Source organism: Neoarius graeffei, chromosome 24 (assembly GCF_027579695.1).
Source record: "Neoarius graeffei isolate fNeoGra1 chromosome 24, fNeoGra1.pri, whole genome shotgun sequence".
Taxonomy (NCBI): Eukaryota; Metazoa; Chordata; class Actinopteri; order Siluriformes; family Ariidae; genus Neoarius; species Neoarius graeffei.
The window spans coordinates 650160-673824 of NC_083592.1; the positions used below are offsets into that span (position 1 = coordinate 650160).

At 45.7% G+C, this 23665-nt stretch overlaps 1 protein-coding gene across 2 annotated transcripts in view; it reads right to left on the reverse strand.

The window, feature by feature from the left end:
* slc1a3a (solute carrier family 1 member 3a) overlaps positions 1-23665 on the reverse strand; it is a 55889-nt gene that overhangs the window by 31777 nt on the left and 447 nt on the right. The window contains exons 2-3 of one of the 2 annotated variants that reach the window (XM_060907644.1): positions 22750-22959; positions 19572-19709 (exon numbers count right to left, since the gene is read on the reverse strand). In XM_060907644.1, coding sequence (XP_060763627.1) covers positions 19572-19709; positions 22750-22930 — 319 coding nt within the window. In that variant the 5' untranslated portion in view covers positions 22931-22959. The remainder of the gene's footprint in view (positions 1-19571; positions 19710-22749; positions 22960-23665) is intronic. The other variant, XM_060907645.1, reaches the window with a different exon arrangement.

The window sequence follows — 23665 nt, forward strand, 5'->3', positions numbered from 1 at the left end:
GACCCCAGAGGGTTAAAAGTGTGATTAGCTGCTGCTGCATGTCAGCCACATTGGAAAGAGAATCAGCTCCATGCCAGTGAAGGACCGCAGCTCTGCTCTGATTCAATCAGCTTCATTACATGGCTCATTTGAATACTCAGTTCTGATTGGTCAATTACGGCATTTAGAGTTGTTATTTCTGCTTAATGACATGAAACAGGCGTGACATTTCCAAGATGGCACCCGTGTTTGGCTTTGCTATGGAATGTCAGGTTTTCTTTATCTCCTTGTGGCAATTCTGACGGGTGGGTGGAGCACAGAAGGACGGCAGGCCAGAACTGAGTTCCACAAAACTCTTTCATTTTAGCTTTTCAGTGTTTAGTTTCCACTCTCCCAGCCCGACACACACACACACACACACACACACACACACACACACACACACACACACGGCATCTGGTTGGGGAGAGAGCTCCCTGCCTCTGCTCTCTCTCTCCTTATATAGGGCGCGGTCACTGGGGAAGACACACAAACACACGTTGACTGACATCAGGCGCAGTGATTCTGGCACTTACCTTCCCTGACTCCGACCTCCGGTCACAAACTGACACTTGACCACGCCCCCGCTGCCACATACCCCCACTGCCCGACTCAGGCCGGGCAGCCGTCCAGCCTGCAGCCGACTCCACCCTCCCCCTTGATGGGAGAGGAAGTCCGCCACGACCATCTGCGCCCCCGGCCTGTGGATCACCTTGAAGTTAAAGGGTTGGAGTGCCAGATTCCAATGGGTGATCCATGCGTTGGCATCCTTCATGCGGTGGAGCCACTGGAGGGGCGCGTGGTCCGAACAGAGGGTGAAAGGGCATCCCAGCAGGTAGTAGCAGAGGGCGAGGGCCGCCCACTTGATGGCTAGGCACTCCTTCTCGATGGTACTGTAGCGCCCCTCACGCACCGACAGCTTTCTGCTGATATACAGCACTGGACGATCCTCCCCCTCCACCTCCTGGGACAAAACAGCCCCCAGCCCTCTGTCTGATGTGTCTGTCTGCAACATAAAGGGGAGACAAAAGTCAGGGGAGTGTAACAGTGGCCCCCCACACAGTGCAGCCTTCACCTCAGAAAAAGCCTGCTGGCATTGCTCTGTCCACTGGACCGGATCTGGTGCCCTCCTTTTAGTGAGATCAGTCAGCGGGCTGGTGCCATCCGAAAAAATTAGGTATAAACCTCCAATAGTAGCCAGCCAGCCCCAGAAACTGTCTCACCCCCTTTTTGGTCTTGGGCCTTGGGCAGGCCGCAATCGCTGCTGTCTTGTTAATTTGGGGATGCACCTGCCCATTGCCCAAGTGGAAGCCCAGATACCGTACTTCCACCCACCCAATCGCACACTTCTTCGAGTTGGCCATGAGACCCGCTCGCCTCAGCGACCTAAGGACGGCCCTTAGGTGTTCTAAATGCTGTGGCCAGTCATTACTATAGATTATGATATCATCTAAGTACGCAGCTGCATAGGTGGTGTGGGGGCGGAGGACCCTGTCCATAAGCCGCTGGAACGTAGCGGGCGCCCCAAACAGCCCAAAAGGAAGTGTAACAAATTGGTGTAAGCCAAACGGTGTGGAAAAGGCCATTTTTTTCTAGGGATAGTGGAGTCAAGGGGATCTGCCAATAACCCTTTGTTAAATCCAGTGTCAAGTAAAAGCAAGCCGTGCCTAGTCGATCCAGCAACTTGTCAATACGAGGCATTGGGTACGCATCGAATTTAGACACTGCATTGACTTTTCTATAATCCACACAGAACCGGACTGACCCGTAGCCTGTAAGGGCGGCTGTGCACTACCACCCCTGGGGGCGTCTCGATGTGGTGTTCTGTGAGGTGGGTGCGGCTGGGCAGGGGCGAGAACACGTCCGAAAATTCGGTCTGCAACTGGGCAACCTCCATGAGTTGGGTCGAGGAGAGGTGGTCTCCACAGGGGACTGGAGAGGTATGCAATGTCAATGTTCCCTTTTGAACCTCCGGCCCCAGCTCCGCCTTCTCCGGAACCACTGACACCAACGCCATGGGGACCTCCTTGTTCCAGAGTTTGAGCAGATTGAGGTGGTAAATCTGTACCGCCCCACCCCTGTCCATTCGCCTCACCTCATAGTCGACGTCCCCGACTCACCGTGTGACCTCAAAGGGTCCTTGCCACTTGGCGATCAATTTGGAGCTCGATGTGGGCAACAGTACGAGTACTTTATCTCCCAGTGCGAACTCCCTAAGGCAAGTACCCCTGTCGTACAGGAGGGTTTGACGTTCTTGGGCCTGCCGCAAATTCTCCTGGGTTAGGTGTGTGAGTGTGTGGAGTTTTGCGCGCAGGTCAATAACGTATTGAATTTCATTTTTGCTGGGGGAAGGTCCCTCCTCCCAATTTTCCTGCAGTACATCTAGGATGCCACGTGGCTTATGCCCATATAATAATTCGAACGGGGAGAACCCCGTGAAGGCTTGTGGGACCTCTCGCACTGCAAATAACAGGGGTTCATACCAACAATGATCTTGAGTAGGCAAAGTCTATCAGAGACCTGCTTAACTTCCAAGACACGCTCCGTCCACTTTTCTGCTAGGAGAATGCCAACACCACCAGTGCCTTTATCGTTACCAATCCAAAAGAACTTATACTTGGTGTCTTTACCAGTGATCATACGTGCTGAACTACCTCTCCACCTGGTCTCTTGTAGGCAGCAAAGGTCAATTTCCTTCTAGAGATGGTTTCTACAACCTCACTACATCTTCCTCTCATTGTGCCAATATTCAAGGATGCAACCCAAATCATTTGACGTGGTAACAGGCTGACGATCTGGCAGTGCCCACGTCTAACACCAACCCTACCGTTAACGACGCTCCTATCGCTAGGAGTCCCGTCTTTATTACCACTAATACGAACTACCATGACTTTATAATGAAGCAGTTTTACAGTTGAATGCCCTTCCTAACACCAACCTAGAACTCACAGCACCTAGGGACTGGATTCTAATTCTTGACAAACACCAGGATCATGCAACAATGAGTTGACATAAAACGCCGGCAAACTGGTTTTAAGGCGCCAGTGACCCGCCTTTCACCCCTTCTGCTGTTAGTTCAAAACAGTTCAGCCACGTGAAGGCCAGGAGCTGGACTTGGTTGTCAGAGTCTATATTTTGCGCTGTGCCACTGGAGCATTTTATAAGCTGAGAGGGTAAAACCTCACAACCACCCTGGCGTTAACAGCCTTTAGAAGCATAATACCAGATAATGTTCAGTGAAATAAGCTCCTTCAGGGTGAGTGAGGACCCCTCTGCTCAGGGCCATAGCCAGCATTTTAAAATCACCGAGGTCTGTGATGTGCATGCTAAGCGGGTTAGGGTTACACAAGAGATCTATTCCTGAAATTACTTTTAATGGTGTTTGAACTGAATATCATCAGTTTTGAAAAAAAAAAATCATGTATGTGGCAAGAGTAAAAATAATTTAAGCTTCTTTAATGGTTTGATCTGGCCCAAGCAATGAGGACAAAACTGCGCTGCTTTGAAAATGTAAATTTAACAGCTTCATGAAAGTGCGCTGATGGTTACCATGAAAAACCCGTGTCTACTGCACTGTGTTCCTCCCCCGAGTCACGCGCTCATTCGTTTTTGTGTTCTTGGTCTCAGAGCCGCGCGCACGAAACAGACACAGAAGACAGAATCAACATTTAACATAATTAACAATGCACTTTTTACAGCGACATTTTAATGTTATTCTTTTTTTTTTATCCAGTTGAATATTTAGCGTACAAATGTATTTTCAGCTCTTAAAAATGACCGAGGTCCGGACCTCGGTGGCCTCATAGCTGGCTACGGCCATGCCTCTGCTTCCCCTCTGATTATCACCCTGTCAGGGGCTGCACAATAAGGACCAGCTCGCTGTACATCATCCCATATATATCTGACATCTAAACATGCTCCATCACACATTTCTATGTATCATCAGGGTTCTAACGAGGCCTTTTCAGCATATCGGGCCAATACGCAGTGTTTTCTTCCCGCTGATGATGGCCACCGTATGTCTTGACCAGTGCTGGGAATAACGGCGTTAGAGTATAACGGCGTTACTAACGGAGCCACATTTTGGGTAACGGAATAATTACTTAGTTACTTAATCCATATTTGTATCGCCGTTACCGTTACTCGGGAAGTAACGTGATGCGTTACAATTTGATATGGGCGCCTTGACAACATGAGCATTGGCAACACGGTACCGCAATATATAATAATAATTATGTACCAATATGGCTTTTACATTCTCCCATTCACCCTTTGAATGCAAGAGAACAAATCGTGATTTGCTAAGATGTTCTAGGTGGGTGGAGTCGATTGTGTTTTCCCGCTACGCACACACACGCGCACACAGAGATGGGGAAGAGACAATGGCAGCACCAAGCCGCAAAGTCGCATTTTCAAACTGGAAACACCGGCATAATTTCACGCTGGTTGAAGTCAAAGGCAATAATGTTTATGTCCAATGCAAACTGTGCCCTGGAAACAAAGTTCTGTAAATGCGTTAGTAACTGCGTTACTTCACTAGAAAAGAACAGTTATCCTCGTTTATCTGTAATCAAAAAAAAAGTAACGCAATAAATACTTTTCCTGGTAACTAGTTACTTTTCTAGTGAAGTAACGCAGTTACTAACGCAATTACTTTTTTGGAGAAGTAACTAGTACTTGTAACTAATTACTTTTTCAAAGTAATGTGCCCAGCACTGGTCTTGACAGACAATAGCATAGCACAACCGAAAAGTTAAAATATTAAAATGTTGTGTGCAGTGTATAAAAAAATCAACCACACTAGGCAGAAGAACTTGTTCTTGACCTGCGAGAATCTCTTCTATGTTGCCAACGCTCAAGACGATGCTGTTCGCAAACCTTGGCTCCCAGACTTAAAGCCTTTCTCCATTTGCCCTGATCTTCTGCGACTACTTCCCAAGATGTAGATGGGATTTGAAACTCTTTCAAGTCGCACTTGCAGATGTCTTTGAACCTTAGTAGGGGTCTGCCTTTGCCCCTAGCACCAGTCAACAGCTTGCCATACAAGAGATCTTTGGGTATCCTTCCATCTTCCATATGGTGAACATGTCCTAACCAATGGAGGCGACGATGTGCAAGGATGGAATGGAGTGTCTTGCTCTTTGTTCTCTCCAGAACCTCTTGGTTGGGCATCTTATCCCTCCATGTCACTCTGAGAATTCGCCGCAAGCACCACATGTGGAACGAGTTGAACCTGTTTTCTTGCTCTGCATACATAGGCCAGCTCCTCAGATCTGTATAGGAGGATACTGAGAACACAGCCATTGATACCTTCACTTTTGTGCTGGTTGTGAGCAGGCGATTCTCCCAGACTCGTTTTGAGAGGCGGGCCAGTGTTGTTGAAGCCTTTCCAATGCGTTTGGCTATTTCTCGGTCGAGGGACAGGTTAACAGAGATGATAGAGCCCAGGTAAGTAAATTTGCTGACCACATCAAGGACAGTGCTGTCTATGGTGATACTCAGCTCTGCGTTGCATCTTAGGTTCTGCACCAATACTTGGGTCTTCTTCAGACTGATGGTAAGGCCAAATTCTTTGCATGCTTTGGAGAAAAGGTCCATCAGCCTTTGCAAACCTTCCTCAGATTGTGCTACGAGGGTGGCATCATCGGCAAATAGAAGCTCTCTGATCAACACTCGCCATACTTCAGTTTTGGCTCTCAACCACACAATATTGAAAAGGCTGCCATCGGATCTGGTGTGGATGTAGACACAAGAGGGTTGGTGCAAGAACACAACCTTGCTTTACTCCGCTTTTGATAGGAAAGGGATCAGAAAGGGATCCGTCATAGAAGATCCTTGCCTTCATGTCATTGTGGAATGACTTGATGATCCTCAGTAGGGTTGGGGGACAGCCAATTCTTTCAAGGAGCACAAATAACCCTTCACGGCTTACAAGATCAAAGGCCTTGGTCAGGTCAATGAACGCGAGGTAGAGTGGCATGTTCTGCTCTTGGCTCTTTTCTTGTAACTATCTGAGGGAAAAGATCATGTCGACAGTGGAACAATGTGCTCTGAATCCATACGGTGACTCGGGGTACACTCTGTCTGCTAGGATTTGGAGGCGTTTCAGGGCTACTCTTGCAAACACTTTCCCAACGATTGACAACAGGGATATGCCTCTGTAATTGTTGCAGTCGGAACGCTTGCCTTTGTTTTTGTACAGATTATTTTGGCGTCGCGTAAGTCTTGTGGGACACGAGCTTCCTGCCAGCACTGGATTAGCAGTTGGTGGAGGTGTTTGATCAGTGATGATTTTTTTCCAGCTCTGATGACTTCAGGTGATATGCCATCACTGCCTGGGGCCTTACCCATGGAGACAGAGTCAATGGCTCTGAGCAGCTCCCTGTCTGTTGGAACTTGGTCAAGCTCAGACATAGTTGGGAAGGATTCCAGAGATTCTATGGCTTCTCTTGTCACCTGATTCTCGGTGCTGTATAGTGCTTTGTAGTGCTGAACCCATTGCTCAAGCTGCTTGGTCTTGTCTGTGATGAGCTCACCAGTGAGAGACTTCAGTGGAGCAGTCTTGTTGGCAGTTGGGCTGAATGCTGTCTTGATACTCTTGAACAGCCCTTTTAGGTTGCCTGTGTCTGAGGATTTTTGGATCTTCTCTGCAAGGGATGACCAATATTCATTGGCACTCTTTCTGGCAATGTGTTGAGCACTGTTTCTAGCCACTTTGAAGGTGTCAGGGGAGGAGGGTGATGGATGTGCTTTGTGCTGCAGAAAGGCTTTGCATTTGGCTTCCAGAAATGGAGCAAGGACTTCATAGCTCTCTGTGGCAGCGGGGGCGTGGTCAAGCATTGGTCTGTGACCGGAGGGCGGAGTCAGGGAAGGTAAGTGGCAGAATCACTACACCTGTCATTAATTAATGTGTTTGTGTGTCTTCCCAGTGACCGCGCCCTATTTAAGGAGAGAGAGAGCAGAGAGAGCTGTCTCCCCAACCAGATGACTTATGTGTGTGTATGCGTGTGGCTGGGAGAGTGTGCTTTTTGCTACTGAAAAGTGCAAATAAAAAGAGTTTTGTGAACTCAGTTCTGGCCTGCCGTCCTTCTGTGCTCATTCCCGGGTTTCGGCACCACTGTAACAGTTCGTATAGGTGGGTGGAGCACAGAAGGACGGCAGGCCAGAACTGAGTTCACAAAACTCTTTTTATTTGCACTTTTCAGTAGCAAAAAGCACACTCTCCCAGCCACACGCATACACACACATAAGTCATCTGGTTGGGGAGACAGCTCTCTCTGCTCTCGCTCTCTCTCCTTAAATAGGGCGCGGTCACTGGGAAGACACACAAACACATTAATTAACGACAGGTGTAGTGATTCTGCCACTTACCTTCCCTGACTCCGCCCTCCGGTCACAGACCGATGCTTGACCACACCCCCGCTGCCACACTGTCTTCAAACCAATCCTCTTGTTTGCTTTTCTTCTTGCCAAAGCATTCCATTGCAGTTTTGTAAGTAGCATTTCGGATGAACTCCCACATCTTTGAGCTATCATTGGAGGGGCAGTTTAGCAGGGCAGATTCCAAGGAGATCTTGAATTCCTCACAGAGCTGCTGGTTCTTTGCTCTTGCTGCATTGATTTTGGGGGTCATCTTCTGCCTTGTGTTGTGTAATGGCTTTGGGCGTAAACAGAGGATGGAGCACACTAAGCTATGGTCTGTGTTGCAGTCTGCGCTGTGGTATGAGTGGCTGTTGTGCACAGTGTTCAGCTGGGTCTTCCTGGTAATTATCAGGTCAAGCTGATGCCAATGCCCTGATCGAGGGTGGCGCCAGGACACACATCGGCGTTGTTTGTTGCAGAAGAAGGTGTTTGTCACACAAAGCTGGTGATATGTGCACATCTCAAGCAATCTCTGACCGTTGTCATTGATGGCACCGACACCAAATTTGCCTATGGTAGGGCTCCAGGTTTCATAGTCAGCCCCTATGCGTGCACTGAAGTCACCAAGGATGAAGATTCTTTCTGATGCAGGCAAGGTTAAGGAGAGACTGGGTAGCCCATACTCCAGACTCCCCCACTCAGCATCCTCAATGTAGTCCAAAGGAGTGCACGCATGACGTCTGGCACCGATTTTGCTGCAGGAGCTGCCAAAAAGCCAGCAGGATCTACAGGCTGATTGTCTAACAGGGCTCCACTCCAGTTTTTCTGTCAGGCTGTACCGCCTTAGCCTTTGTCTAAAAAGATGGAAGCCTGCAAGGCAGCAGGTGCTATTTAAGCCATAGTTGGCACCCTAACAGGTGCTACCACTCCGGGTCAGAGTGGACCTGGGAGTGGTGACAATTAAGGGGTGACTCCACGCTCCCCATAGCCCCATCCATCCCTGATTGGAGCCTTGTCACTGGATGCAATTTAATGTCATGCCCAGGACATAACGTTAAACTGCTACGCCCACTACGTCCACCATATCACCAATACGTCTGTAAAAGTTGCCGCTACATGAATAAAAAGACTCGTCAATCTTGAAACTGTGGCCTTTTGTTTAATTTTCTCTTGTTATCTCCACGTGGGGTGACGGCGCACCACCATGTGAATGTTCTACACTCGGACACACTCCACTCCCCATCCACATCAGCGCCCAGTGCACAGCTGCCCAAGTCGTTCCATGTGGAGATTGTCACTGATCGTACTTGTCCACTTTCCCTCCTTCCTCATGCTGTGTTTGTGGTAAAGTGCCATCCATGTTAAGAGACGCTTACGCCCCATGCAGTAATACACACCGGTCCCTGAGTTAGATCTGGATCGTCATGTCCTGTAATTGAACGGCTGAAGGTGAAAATAAAGCTGACACTTGGTGAACATCAGCTGGTTGTTTTATTATTATTCCATAAATATGTCACTAATATAGTTGAATATTAATTATAACGACTCTTCAATCAAAAACAATCACAACAGCTTTTGGTTAAAAAAAAAAATTACCAAAACAGAGTGAGTTTCAGGGAGGCCTGCAAGTGCCAGGAAATGCACTAGAATGGATCTCTGAGCATGGAACCCATGACCTTTCCCCCCAGCTGTTATGACTGGGGCCACTACGCTGACATTTTGGTCTAGTTAGAATCCAGTCCCACACGTAAATTATCCATCCATCCATCCATCCATTATCTGTAGCCGCTTATCCTGTTCTACAGGGTCACAGGCAATCTGGAGCCTATCCCAGCTGACTATGGGCGAAAGGCGGGGTTCACCCTGGACAAGTCGCCAGGTCATCGCAGGGCTAACACATAGACAACCATTCACACTCACATTCACACCTACAGTCAATTTAGAGTCACCAGTTAACCTAACCTGCATGTCTTTGGACTGTGGGGGAAACCGGAGCACCCAGAGGAAACCCACGCGGACACGGGGAGAACATGCAAACTCCGCACAGAAAGGCCCTCGCTGGCCGCTGGGATCGAACCCAGGACCTTCTTGCTGTGAGGCGACAGTGATAACCACTACACCACCGTGCCGCCCACACGTAAATTATTTGATTTCTAATTTTAATTTTTAAGAAATGATGTTAACTACCATGGCTTTACTGACAGAAATTAGCCACAAAAATACTGACAGTACAGCTGAGTTCACATCTGCATCACCTGTGATATGAAAAAATGTATTACCAATCCAATGATAAACGGTATAAAAAAAAATCAGTTGTGACATTATCGTAAGAGCCACATCACTCCACAGGCACGCAGTGGTTCATGATCGAATCTGACCTTTCCAATATGGTGGACATGACATCACAGCAGCTAGCAATAGCAGCTAATACACATCAACTGTTCTCTTATCGCTGTGGCTCACAGCACAGAGCAAAAGAAAAAGGCAGTAAATTAAAGTGTGTGTGGAGGTGAAGTGGGTTCCAGGTAATGAGATGAAGAGTTGAAGCAGCATTGGGGTTCACACACACACACACACACACACACACACACACACACACACACACGCGTACGTACATAAACACACACACACACACACACACACACACACACACACACACACACGTACGTACACACACACACACACACACACACACACACACACACTTTCTTGTTGCAGTCACTTGCTAAAGCAAGTTTTAGAGATAACAGGATCAAGATTCACCTAATATGGAACAAATCTGTGTGCGCACGCGCGTGAGTGTGCATGCGTGCTTGTTGGTGACTGAATGAGTACTTTGTTTGTTTGCTCTATGATCACTCCAACCTCTGACCTCATGTCTGTTTGAAGAAGGGGACACAAACACACGCGCACACACACACACACACACACACACACACACACACACACACTTTTTACACAGATATTCTGTAATATTTTGACCCCAATGAGGTCGGACATATACAGGTACCCCATACACCACCAGCCTGAAAACATCTGCTCCTGTGTACGCATTCATCCACTGGTTATTCCTGTCAGACGCCCAGAATCGGCTGTAGCTTCCATTTTATTATCTGTTTCTAGTCAACATCCTCATTTCACTGTCGCTGATCTTTGCAGGGCAGTTTTCAGTGTCCCTGTAAGTGTTGAGACTCAACCCATATTTGCCTTTACTTTTAAAAAGAACAATCTTATTTGTATTTGTTTATAACACTTAAGCAGAGTGAAATTCCTCTCTGCATTTAACCCATCTGAAGCAGTGAACACACACACACACACACACACACGAGCAATGAGCACACACATACCCAGAGCAGTGACCAGCTATGCTCTAGCACCCGGGGAGCAGTTGGAGGTTAGGAGCCTTGCTCAAGGGCACTTCAGCCCAAGGATGCCCCATGTTAATCTACTGCATGTGTTTGGACTGCGGGGGAAACCGGAGCACCTGGAGGAAACCCACGCAGACACGGGGAGAACATGCAAACTCCACACAGAAAGGCCCTCGCCGGCCGCTGGGCTCAAACCCAGAACCTTCTTGCTGTGAGGCGACAGCGATCACCACTACACCACCGTGCTGCCACGGTGCAGCAACAATCTACCTCAAGGGTTCATTGACTCCACCACAGTCTTCTCTGTTGTTGTTTGGGACTCACGTTATATGCAGATAACATTGTACACTCAGCTGAAGGTGAGCCCACGTGTGAACGAGGCTCTCTGGCTTTTGTTGTGCACATGGTTCAGCGTGGAATTAAAGCCTCATGGTCCAAGCTGCAGTTTTGTCAGCCTTCGGTGCAATACCTCGGCTTTGACATCTCTCAAGGTGAGCGTAGTCTCTGATCTGATGGACTCTCTGTGATACTCGAGGTGGCTCCTCCCTTGAATAAAATTGCCATGTTGTCTTTTCTCAGACTCATTGTCTATTGTCATCAGTACATTCCAGACTGATCTCATCATGACAAGATCCTGATAATGTCCTGCCTCAAAGAGCAGCTCAATGACACTGTATGCTCCTCTGAAATGATGCACTCATTCTGTTATCTGAAACAATCTCTCACCTCAGCTCCAGCACTGGGCCTGCCTGACTACAATCTGTCATTCCACCTGTATGTCTCGGAGGATGGAGTGACTGCAGCAGGGATCGTGGCCCAAGAGCATGGCGGAGATTACTGTATCGTCCTGTAGCTTATCTATCAAAGACCTTGGAGCCAGTGGTCCAAGATATCCCCATGTGTGTTTGTGTGCTGTTGGTTCTTTGCTCTCATGGTAACTGATGCTGAAAAACTGGTACTGTCTCACCCTCTGATTTTACGTACATCATATCAGGTACACTCAATTTTAAACAATATTCAGACACAATATATGACCGCTCAGCGACATTCTGCTTATGAGTTTATCCTGTGTGCCATTTAGAACTTGTCCATCAAACCTGTCATGTCAGATAATACCCCAGCTCTTTTGTTACACTGCCTGTTGTGTTCCTGCAGGTCCGGCCCAGATCCAGCAGGGTTGGAACACGACTGTATAGATGAAATTACCGCCACCTCGTCGCTGATGTGTGATACGTCTCAGACTCCCTTTGAGCATGGTGTGGAAGTGTTTGTTGATGGCTCTTGTTTAAAACCTAATGATTTAGTTTACCTCTGTGGATATTCTGTTTGTTCTATTGATTCCCATTATGCCTTTGGGGTACCTCATGATTTTGGGAAAATGTGGCACTCACGTGGCTTTAATGCCACTGATGGTAAACCTATATCACACGCCTCTCTTGTTATTATAGATCTTCTGGAAGCATGTTCCCTGCTTAAGAAATTGTCCATCCTTACGGGACAGATACATTAAAACTTGGGCCCCCTTTATAGAATTTGTCGAAAATGTATCCCTCACATGATGTAATTTCCCTTCCACTTACTGATGTTCTGCCAATTGGATCCATTGTAGTATGTTACATGGTGTTCCCATCTGAGTAATGTTAAGCAATGTCTATGGATAGTTTGTGACAATATTTTATGTACCTGCCTTTGCATGTATTTTCTCTGTTGTTGTTTTTGTTTGTTCTGTTTTTCCTCAAGCCTTGGCGGGTGGGATGGGGTTGTTCTTCATTGTATCTCTGTCATTTTCTGTTTTGTAAATTGAAAAACTATAAATAAAGTATTTTTAAAAAAAAAGAAATTGTTCATCACCAAAACCAAAGGTCATGACTCTGGTGACTTGACTGAGGCCACTGGGAACTACTTAGCAGACCAAGTTGCTAAGCGGGCGGCCAAAGCATACGGGCGGCCTTGCCCATATGTTTCTAAATCACCTCAATGTTTTCTCATTGTTCTTTGTCTAGAGACAGCTTAGGCATAGCTGTTCTACAGACTCAGGCACCTGAGGCCGACTTGACCTTCTACCATCTGTCCCTTGTGAAATTAGAATGAATGGAATGAATGAATTAGAATGAATGTGTCTCGCACCACAGTACCCGAGTGAACTTCTGCTCCTCTATGACCCGCCACACCTACTTAGATCAAAAGGTGCAGGCTATCTGCTGGTACCTCGTATAGTGAAGGCTACATCAGGGGGCGGAGCCTTTTCTTATAAAGCCCCACAGTTATGGAACAGCCTTCCAAGTAGTGTTCGGGAATCAGACACAGTCTCAGCATTTAAGTCTCGGCTGAAAACAGATCTGTTTAGTCAAGCCTTGTGTTAATGGTGTTTATGAGGTAAAGGCGTAGATCTGGAGGATCCTCAGACAGAGTGTTTTGGTAAACTGGGATGTATGGATGCTGTCAGTCCCCACTCGCTTGCTCACTCGAGTTTGTTGACGGTGTAGTGGCTGCTGCTTTATGTCCCGGGGCCCCTCATGCCTGTGTTACCTTCTGGCTCTCCCTTTTAGTTATGCTGTCATAGTTAGTTGCCGGAGTCCCTGCTTGTATTCAGTGCAATATGTATACTGTTCCTACTTATTCAGGTGACATTGGGCATACCTAACAACCTGTGTTTTCTTCCCCCCCCCCATCTGTCCCTCTGAGTTACATGTCGGTCCTGGGATTGAGATGCTGAACCTCTTCTGCTCCTTGGACCTGCTTGATCCATCCTAGTGCCCTGTGTCTGGCTGGGGTCTCATCACATCACTCCTGTGGAGGACGGCCCCATGAGGACAGTTGAAAGTCACACCTGGAAGACGCTCTGGACTCTTACAGTAATGCTTTTATGGCTGAGGACTACAGTTGACTTGCTAACTTTAGGACTGCAGTTGTCATGAACAGTTTTGCACTCAAGTTTCCATCAATGAAGAGTTTATAACATCAACGAAACTGACTTCATGTTAAAACTGTTAATGTTATAGTCATGCTGTCTGCTGTTGCCCAAATGAGGATGGGTTCCCTTTTGGGTCTGGTTCCTCTCGAGGTTTCTTCCTCATGTCATCTGAGGGAGTTTTTACTTGCCACCGTTGCCACAGGCTTCATCATTGGGGATAGATTAGGGATAAAATTAGCTCGTGTTTTAAGTCGTTCAAATTCTGTAAAGCTACTCTGCGACAATGTTTATTGTTAAAAGCGCGATACAAATAAACTTGACTTGACTTAATATGAGTAGTGTAGTGTGGGTAGTGTTGTGTAGTGTGAGTAGTGTTGTGTAGTGTAGGAAGAGTTGTGTAGTGTGAGTAGTATAGTGTAGTGTGAGTAGTGTGGGTAGTGTAGTGTAGTGTGAGTAGTGTAGTATAGTGTAGTGTGCGTAGTGTTGTGTAGTGTAGGTAGTGTTGTGTAGTGTGAGTAGTGTAGTGTAGTGTGAGTAGTGTAGTGTGGGTAGTGTAGTGTAGTGTGAGTAGTGTAGTGTGGGTAGTGTTGTGTAGTGTGAGTAGTGTAGTGTAGTGTGGGTAGTGTTGTGTAGTGTGGGTAGTGTTGTGTAGTGTAGGTAGTGTTGTGTAGTGTAGTGTGAGTAGTGTAGTGTGGGTAGTGTTGTGTAGTGTGAGTAGTGTTGTGTAGTGTGGGTAGTGTAGTGTGAGTAGTGTAGTGTAGTGTAGGTAGTGTTGTGTAGTGTGAGTAGTATAGTGTAGTGTGAGTAGTGTAGTGTAATGTGAGTAGTGTAGTGTACTGTGGGTAGTGTTGTGTAGTGTGGGTAGTGTTGTGTAGTGTAGGTAGTGTTGTGTAGTGTAGTGTGAGTAGTGTAGTGTGAGTAGTGTTGTGTAGTGTAGGTAGTGTTGTGTAGTGTAGTGTGAGTAGTTTTGTGTAGTGTGAGTGGTGTAGTGTGAGTAGTGTAGTGTAGTGTGGGTAGTGTAGTGTAATGTGAGTAGTGTAGTGTAGTGTGAGTAGTTCTGTGTAGTGTGAGTAGTGTTGTGTAGTGTAGTGTGAGTAGTGTAGTGTGAGTAGTGTAGTGTAGTGTGGGTAGTGTTGTGTAGTGTGGGTAGTGTTGTGTAGTGTAGGTAGTGTTGTGTAGTGTTGTGTAGTGTGAGTAGTTTTGTGTAGTGTGAGTAGTGTTGTGTAGTGTGGGTAGTGTAGTGTAGTGTGAGTAGTGTAGTGTGGGTAGTGTTGTGTAGTGTAGGTAGTGTTGTGTAGTGTAGGTAGTGTTGTGTAGTGTAGGTAGTGTAGTGTAGTGTTGTGTAGTGTGAGTAGTGTTGTGTAGTGTGGGTAGTGTAGTGTAGTGTGAGTAGTGTAGTGTGGGTAGTGTTGTGTAGTGTAGGTAGTGTTGTGTAGTGTGGGTAGTGTAGTGTAGTGTTGTGTAGTGTGAGTAGTGTTGTGTAGTGTGGGTAGTGTAGTGTGAGTAGTGTAGTGTAGTGTAGTGTAGTGTGAGTAGTGTAGTGTGGGTAGTGTTGTGTAGTGTAGGTAGTGTTGTGTAGTGTGAGTAGTGTTGTGTAGTGTGGGTAGTGTAGTGTGAGTAGTGTAGTGTGAGTAGTGTAGTGTGGGTAGTGTAGTGTAGTGTTGTGTAATGTAGGTAGTGTTGTGTAGTGTGAGTAGTGTTGTGTAGTGTAGTGTGAGTAGTGTAGTGTGGGTAGTGTAGTGTAGTGTTGTGTAATGTAGGTAGTGTTGTGTAGTGTGAGTAGTGTAGTGTAGTGTTGTGTAGTGTGAATAGTGTAGTGTAGTGTTGTGTAGTGTGAGTAGTGTAGTGTAGTGTTGTGTAATGTAGGTAGTGTAGTGTAGTGTGAGTAGTGTAGTGTTGTGTAGTGTGAGTAGTGTAGTGTAGTGTTGTGTAGTGTGAGTAGTGTTGTGTAGTGTGGGTAGTGTAATGTGAGTAGTGTAGTGTGGGTAGTGTAGTGTGGGTAGTGTAGTGTAGTGTTGTGTAGTGTGAGTAGTGTTGTGTTGTGTAGTGTGAGTAGTGTAGTGTTGTGTAGTGTGAGTAGTGTAGTGTTGTGTAGTGTGAGTAGTGTAGTGTAGTGTTGTGTAGTGTGAGTAGTGTTGTGTAGTGTGGGTAGTGTAATGTGAGTAGTGTAGTGTGGGTAGTGTAGTGTGGGTAGTGTAGTGTAGTGTTGTGTAGTGTGAGTAGTGTAGTGTGGGTAGTGTAGTGTGGGTAGTGTAGTGTAGTGTTGTGTAGTGTGAGTAGTGTTGTGTAGTGTGGGTAGTGTAATGTGAGTAGTGTAGTGTGGGTAGTGTAGTGTGGGTAGTGTAGTGTAGTGTTGTGTAGTGTGAGTAGTGTAGTGTGGGTAGTGTAGTGTGGGTAGTGTAGTGTAGTGTTGTGTAGTGTGAGTAGTGTTGTGTAGTGTGAGTAGTGTAATGTGAGTAGTGTAGTGTGGGTAGTGTAGTGTTGTGTAATGTAGGTAGTGTTGTGTAGTGTGAGTAGTGTAGTGTGAGTAGTGTTGTGTAGTGTGAGTAGTGTTGTGTACTGTAGTGTGAGAAGTGTACTGTAGTGTGGGTAGCGTCAGTGGCGTAGCCAGGATTTTTTACATGGGGTGGCCAAAAGGGGGCCAAGGATATACAAGGGGTGGCCATGCTGTGACTAAATGGGGGGGGGGGGGGGGGGTCCCTCCCCCGGGAAATTTTGAATTAGCTAGATTTGATTTCCTGTATTCTGATGTATCTGGTGGAATATCTGGTGCCTAACTCATGAACAAAACCCATGTGAGCCAAGAGGTCAGAAATTAATGTATTAATTTATTTATGTAACATAAAGCATCTGCAAAACAAAGAAACCATCAAACTTGTTTACTCTAGTTAAGCATCAGGATTTTAACGATCACTACTAAAATGCAAAAGTAAAAACTAAAAGATCACCTGCCCCAGGCACCTGGGAAGTAGTAAGGATATCAGTCAGGCTTGAATAAAGAGTGCTTTGCTCAGGAAAAGGAAAATACTTGTATACTTAACTCATACATACAACATACATAAACACAACATGCTGTGATATTGTCCATTGTAAGTACTGTACAAACTAAATGTGTTGAGTTACAAAATGTGTGTGTGTGTGTGTGTGTGTGTGTGTGTGCGCGAGTGACTGTGTTACACTGATGTAACACATGACATAGGTGAGGTGTAGTGCATGAGTGGTGTGTGTGTGTGGGGGGGAGTATGTGCACTGCATGTAGATATAGATGAGCTGTAGTATATGAATTGTGTGTGTGAAGATATGTTACATGTAAATACAAAAATGAAGTGCATAATCTGTGTGTGTTCAGACTGCATGACTGTTGTGTGTGTTATATGTGAATATAGAAATGTAGTGCGTGGGTGAGTGTGTGTTCAGAGTGCACAAGTGTTGTGTATACCAGTGAGTGTGTTACATGTAAATATAGAAATGTAGTGCATCATGCATGAGTGGTGTGTGTGTGTGTGTGTGTGTGTGTGTGTGTGTGTGTGTGTTGAGAGTGCATGAGTTGTATCTTATAGTGAGTGAGAGAAAGACATAGTGTGTGTTAAGAGACTGAAGTGTGTGTTCATATATGAGAGAGAGAGACAGAGAGAGAGAGAGAGAGAGAGAGAGAGAGAGTGTTAAGACAGTGCATGAGTGTTACATTTAAATATAAAAATTTAGTGCATGAGTTGTGTGTCTGTGTTGAGAGTGTATGAATGTTACATGTAAATATAGAAATGTAGTGCACAAATTGTGTGTGAGAGTGTGTGAGAGTGAAATAGACAGTGTGTTAAGAGAGTGCATAAGTGTTGTGTATGAGTGAGTGTGTTACACGTAAATATAGAAATGTGGTGCATGAGAGGGGTAGGGGGAGTGTGTGTGTGTGTGTGTGTGTGTGTGTGTGTGTGTGTGTGTGTGTGTTAGTGAGAGAGAGAGGGGTAGGGGGAGAGTGTGTGTGTTGAGAGAATGCATGAGTGTTGTGTATGTATGAGTGTGACAATTATTAATCACTGTGTTCTCCCACCACTAACACACAACATCTCTATATTTTCATGTAACAGACAAACATTAACTTTAAAAGTTGTATTCTGCGGTTAGAGTGAGCAAAGTGATTCACAGACAGCTAACTTGCCGACGTAATTTTCTCTTTTGAGTCGTACAATTGAAAACCACCGACGCTTTGCTTTCTATCTATCTAATATCTATCTATATGTGCACAGCACAAATCCCACTGTAGCCGGATATCTATAAAGACGCATATTTATCTATGCAGTTGCATTTACATGTAAACGAAGGTTTCAGTCACTGAAAACGGATACTTTCGAAAACCCCGGGCAAAGTGGAGATTTCTGGAAACTCGGGAGATTTCTGGAAACTCTGAATTGTCTGAGGACAGAATTGAAACTGTATGTCTAAAAGTGAGAATACTTGAAGAGAGTATAAGAGATGAATAACTTACATCCCAAATTAATCGCACGTTCACGTAGTTCATAGGTTGTTGTGTTATCAGACTAGAGCATGACTATCTGATACCACCTGCTGCTTGAACGCACGAAATGTTTATGTGCTACGGTAATATGCATCCCCGCAGAAACCAAACAGGCGGAAGAAAAATCCAGCGGACGGAACTAACATTTTGTGGGACATATCGGTTTTATAAATTTTATTGTCCGGCCCTGGGGTGGCCAGGGCTGGGCCAAGGCGTGCCCTGGGGAGGCCACGGCCACCCCGGCCACCCCTTAGCTCCACCCCTGGGTAGTGTTGTGCAGTGTGGGTAGTGTTGTGTACTGTAGCATTAGTAGTTTTGTGTAGGGTGAGTAGAGTAATGTAGTGTGAGTAGCGTAGTGTAGTGTGAATACTGCTGTGTAGTGTAGTGTGGGTAGTGTTGTGTAGTGTAGTGTGAGTAGTGTTGTGTAGTGTGAGTAGTGTTGTGTGAGTAGTGTTGTGTAATGTAGTGTGAGTAGCATAGTGTAGTGTAATATAAGTAGTGTTGTGTCGTGTGAATAGTGCTGTGTAGTGTAGTATGGGTAGTGTTGTGTTGTGTAGTGTAGTGTGAGTAGTGTTGTGTGAGTAGTTTTGTGTAGTGTTGTGTAGTGTAGTGTGAGTAGTGTTGTGTGAGTAGTTTTGTGTAGTGTAGTGTGAGTAGTGTAGTGTGAGTAGTGTTGTGTAGTGTAGTGTGAGTAGTGTTGTGTAGTGTAGTGTGAGTAGTGTTGTGTAGTGTAGTGTGAGTAGTGTTGTGTGAGTAGTGTCGTGTAGTGTGAGTAGTGTTGTGTAGTGTAGTGTGAGTAGTGTTGTGTAGTGTGAGTAGTGTTGTGTAGTGTGGGTAGTGTTGTGTAGCGTAGTGTGGGTAGTGTTGTGTAGTTTTGTGTAGTGTAGTGTGAGTAGTGTTGTGTGAGTAGTGTGGGTAGTGTGAGTAGTGTTGTGTAGTTTTGTGTAGTGTAGTGTGAGTAGTGTTGTGTAGTGTAGTGTGGGTAGTGTTGTGTAGTTTTGTGTAGTGTAGTGTGGGTAGTGTTGTGTAGTGTAGTGTGAGTAGTGTTGTGTAGTGTATATAGTGTTGTGAAATGTACTCTGTTGTGTAATGTTGTGTAGTTTTGTGTAGTGTAGTGTGAGTAGTGTTGTGTAGTGTGGGTAGTGTTGTGTAGTTTTGTGTAGTGTAGTGTGAGTAGTGTTGTGTAGTGTAGTGTGGGTAGTGTTGTGTAGTTTTGTGTAGTGTGAGTAGTGTTGTGTAGTGTGAGTAGTGTTGTGTAGTGTGGGTAGTGTTGTGTAGTTTTGTGTAGTGCTGTGTTGTGTGAGTAATGTTGTGTAGTGTATATAGTGTTGTGAAATGTACTCTGTTGTGTAGTGTTGTGCCATTTTGTGTAGTGTTGTTGTGTCATGTGGTGTACCTGTAATTAGACTAGACACCAGCAGGGGGAGCACTAACATCTGCAGCATGCGCATTAGCAGCTCTCCAGGAAAGGAGAAGTACTTCACCTGTTGATACGACAACTGATAGGGACGCAACATAAAACCCAGAATGACACCTACAACACACACACACACACACACACACATTACAGAAAGTTCATCGGCGTCTAAAGGCGAAACGTAAACAGGCTCAGAGTCCTGTACAGTTTGTTATAATGGATTTATTACACATTTTCTATATAAACAGGTTGTAGGACTCGTGTATGTGCAGGAATGCAGCGGGATCTCTGAGGGAAATATATCGAGTCTTTCTTGTGTACAGACTGAATCCATTACATGATGTAAAGAGCTTTGAAACGATAAATGCGTTAAGTACAGATTATGAAATGGTTAAAGCCAAACAAAACCCAAAAAATTAACGCTGTTTGCTGATCACACCAAGTGCCCTGATGTGGCCCCCCAAACATTTTAATTAAAAATAAAACTTCATAACAACAATTTATCCCTTTTAAAATTTCTGATATTGATCAGAATTGGCTTCCCTGGGCGTGGCCATTTGCACTGAAACCGGATATCCACCGGTGATGCAGTTTTCCCACAAGTACACCGTTTACCTGCATGACACAAAGCCATCGACCCAGAAATTTTCTGTAATTCTTTTGTAGTTTTGCTCTACAAACATGGAAAATGTTTCTGAACAAAAAGCGATTGAACTCTCTATGCCTGAACCGGAATGTGAGCCGGGAGGAAGAAACACACGGTGAAAGTGATTCCAGAAGCGATGAAATGCCGCCCTTTCATCACTTGTTCCTTCACTGTAATATCCTGTAGAGCAGCAGTTCTCGACCTTTTCTGCTTTAAGCCCCACCTATTCATACGTAACAAGTCTGGGCCCATTAAAAAGATCCCCAATTATTTTGGCTCATCTATTCTATTAGAATCTAATAATCTACTGTAAAGTGTATTAATGGGATGCGACATCACTCCCTGTTACAGATGGGAGCCCAGGAATTAAATAAATACAATAAAAAAAACTGTTTTTAATTGTAGGTATCATATTTAAAACTGTATGGATGAGCCAGAAGCCAAACCAGGCATGCAGGGCATTCTCAGCCAAAAGGGATTAATGATCCAAAAGTGGAGTCTGGTTCATTAACACAAGAACTTACTGCCATGTTTGTGTTCAGCAGAGAAACAAATTATTAAAATTAAGAAGTTCACTCAAAAGAACTGGATACAGAAACCACTCAATGGGATTAGACCCTTACACGCTAACAAAGAAGGATTTTTCCAAAGAGTTGGAAAATTATCCATCTGTTGAGTTCCCCAGCATCTCAGACTCCCTGGTGCTGCAGACATCGTTCTACACGGACACACAGATGGAAAACTGGAAGAGCCTGGAGGAGACAACTTTTTATATGTGACTGGGTTAAAGATCTGGGGATCAGGACACTACAAGATCAACGGCAGGAGACGGATCTAAGTGCAGGAAGAGTGTTTATTAGCAGGCGTGATATTTACAAAAACAGAAAGCAGAATCGTAAAGCAGAGTATTTAAACAGTGCTATAAACATGGCATGAAACAAACGTGACAGCGATGATAGTACTTCGCAAAACCTCTGTGAAAACAGCGTCCGTATCTGCACGTGCTGATTGCGTTCAAATCAGTAGCAGGTATTTTCCATAACGACTGGGTCCCAAGCGCGCGTACAACACACTCTGTGAGCGAGCTTGGCTGCTCGAGCTGCGTCAGGCTCAAGTGCACAAAAGTGTGACAGTCAAGTGTTCACCTGCTGTGTGACCACAACTTTTAGCTCACGTGTATATCATCGTGCATCGCCACCAAAATGCCTCATTTTCATCGATAACTCATTGCAAAGCATCGTGAGCTGTGGTGTGACAGTAGCTTAATGAGGCGGATGTGACGTCAGATGCAACCCAGTGACTGTACCCTACTACAAGTAAAAATTAGCTTTCACCTGAAAAAAGAATTCATGGCCCACTAGATGGCACTTCACAGCCCACTAATGGCCCTTTTCCACTACCCTTTTTCAGCTCACTTCAGCCCAACACGGCTCGCGTTTCGACTACCTCAGAGCAGCACGACTCAGCTCACTTCAGCCTCACTCAGCACCCAAACCTCGCACCGTTTTGCAGCGAGGCTGAAGTGAGCCAAACTGAGCTGAGCGGGGCTAGGGGCGTGAGGAGACACTCCCCTGTGCACTGATTGGTGAGGAGGAGTGTCCTCACACGGCCACACACACCCCGCGAGCACGCTGGGAACCACCATCTGTAAACACCGTAAACCCGGAAGAAGAAGAATTACAACAAATCATGCACCTCGCCTCATCTATACGCTCTTGCCAGTATCTGTTGGTGTTGTCGGTGACAACAAGCCACAGCACCAAGACCAGCAACACTAACGACTCCATGTCCTCCATGTTTACTGTTTACTATCCGGGTCGTGAGACTACCGCTTAAAAGGTCACTGATGTCACTGTTTGCGCCGCCTAGCGACATCACGTGACGTCCACCCACTTTCGCTAACTCCACCCAATGTGTCCACCCACTTCCAGCCAGCACGGTTCAGCGCGGTTGTAGTCGAAATGCAACGCCAACAGCCCCACTCAGCTCGACTCAGCCCAACTCAGCACCGCACGGCTCAGCCCGACTCAGCCGCGTTGGTAGTGGAAAAGCACTATAATGGGCCATGGCACAGTGGTTGAGAAACACTGATTTATAGGATTGGGGCGTGCAAAAAACATTTCCCTCTGCGACGTTCGGGATTATATTTACACCCAAACGCTTGACACTTGGCATCTTCAGGGTTGTTTACATCAGTTTAGGAGCGATGTATCCACTTGATCTCAGCCTCGGTAAGTCATGTAGCATGTAAGTGACGTCACAATCTTGGGTTCTCTCATGTAATTTGTTCTCAGAGTGTGATATCTGAACCTCAGAGAGAATGACATGTCAGTGCCAAGGGACATTGTTTTTCTTTTAAAATAAAATCTGTACACAGTATACAGGGACAAACGTGAACAAGCAAACATTCGAACATGTCCTGTGTGGAGATTATCTGTCAGTATAAAGGAGTTTATTTTGGGGTTTGTTTGGCTTTAACACACACACACACACACACACACACACACTGACCAATGATGACAGCAGTGATGGTGAGGATGACGAAGGCATTCCTCTTGAAGCAGGACTGGATGTCTTTAGCAGTGAGGTTCTGCACAGCATTCCGTGCTCGGATCGATCGCTCCGTCACTCTCTCTCTGATCTGCTGAATCCGGCCGCCATGATGCCGCGTCTCTCCGTTACTCTGAGTCATAGCAGCTTCTCTGGTCCGTCTGAAACACACTGAGCATCAAAACATTCTCTTTTACAAACACAATGCTTCAGTCTTCAGCGTCTGTGGAGAACTGTTTGGTCCTGATCTGTATCTACCTTTGCTGAGGGCTAAAACACCGGTGGAACTTCACACAAAAACCTGTTCCTCTCTACACACTAGCAGTCCCAGACCTCTGTTCAGGCAAAACCACTCAGAAGGTTCTGCAATTCTTTAGTTCCTGAGAAGGTGCCAGAAGTCTTCTGTTCATAAAGTGTCAGAATGTTTTAGTTCTTAAGAGAGTTCCAGAACGCTTCAGTTTGTGTGAAGCTGCTCTTTAGTTCCTCAGAAGATTCCTCAGCAAGTTCTGGAACAGAACATTCTGAAGCCCATTAGGACTTCAGATGCTTGGGGAAACTCCTTCTTTCTTCTTCCTCCATTCTCATGTACTCTCCTAGTTCCTCAGAAGGTTCGTGTGTTTTATTGACTTTTATTTCCCAATAAAGTTTGTTTTAACAGAATAAAGTGTGTTGCTGGTTTCAGCTCAGAGTCCCATCAGGTGACAAGTGAGCAACATGACACTTTGATCAGAGGTTCTCAAACGTTCTGCACACAGAGAGCCAGACTGTCCCAGATGATCACACAACAGATTTACTTTATCAAAAATAATTCCGTTAGTTCATATCGAGCACATTTACCCTTTTTACAGATCTTCACATTCTGGCTTCAGATCTTTAA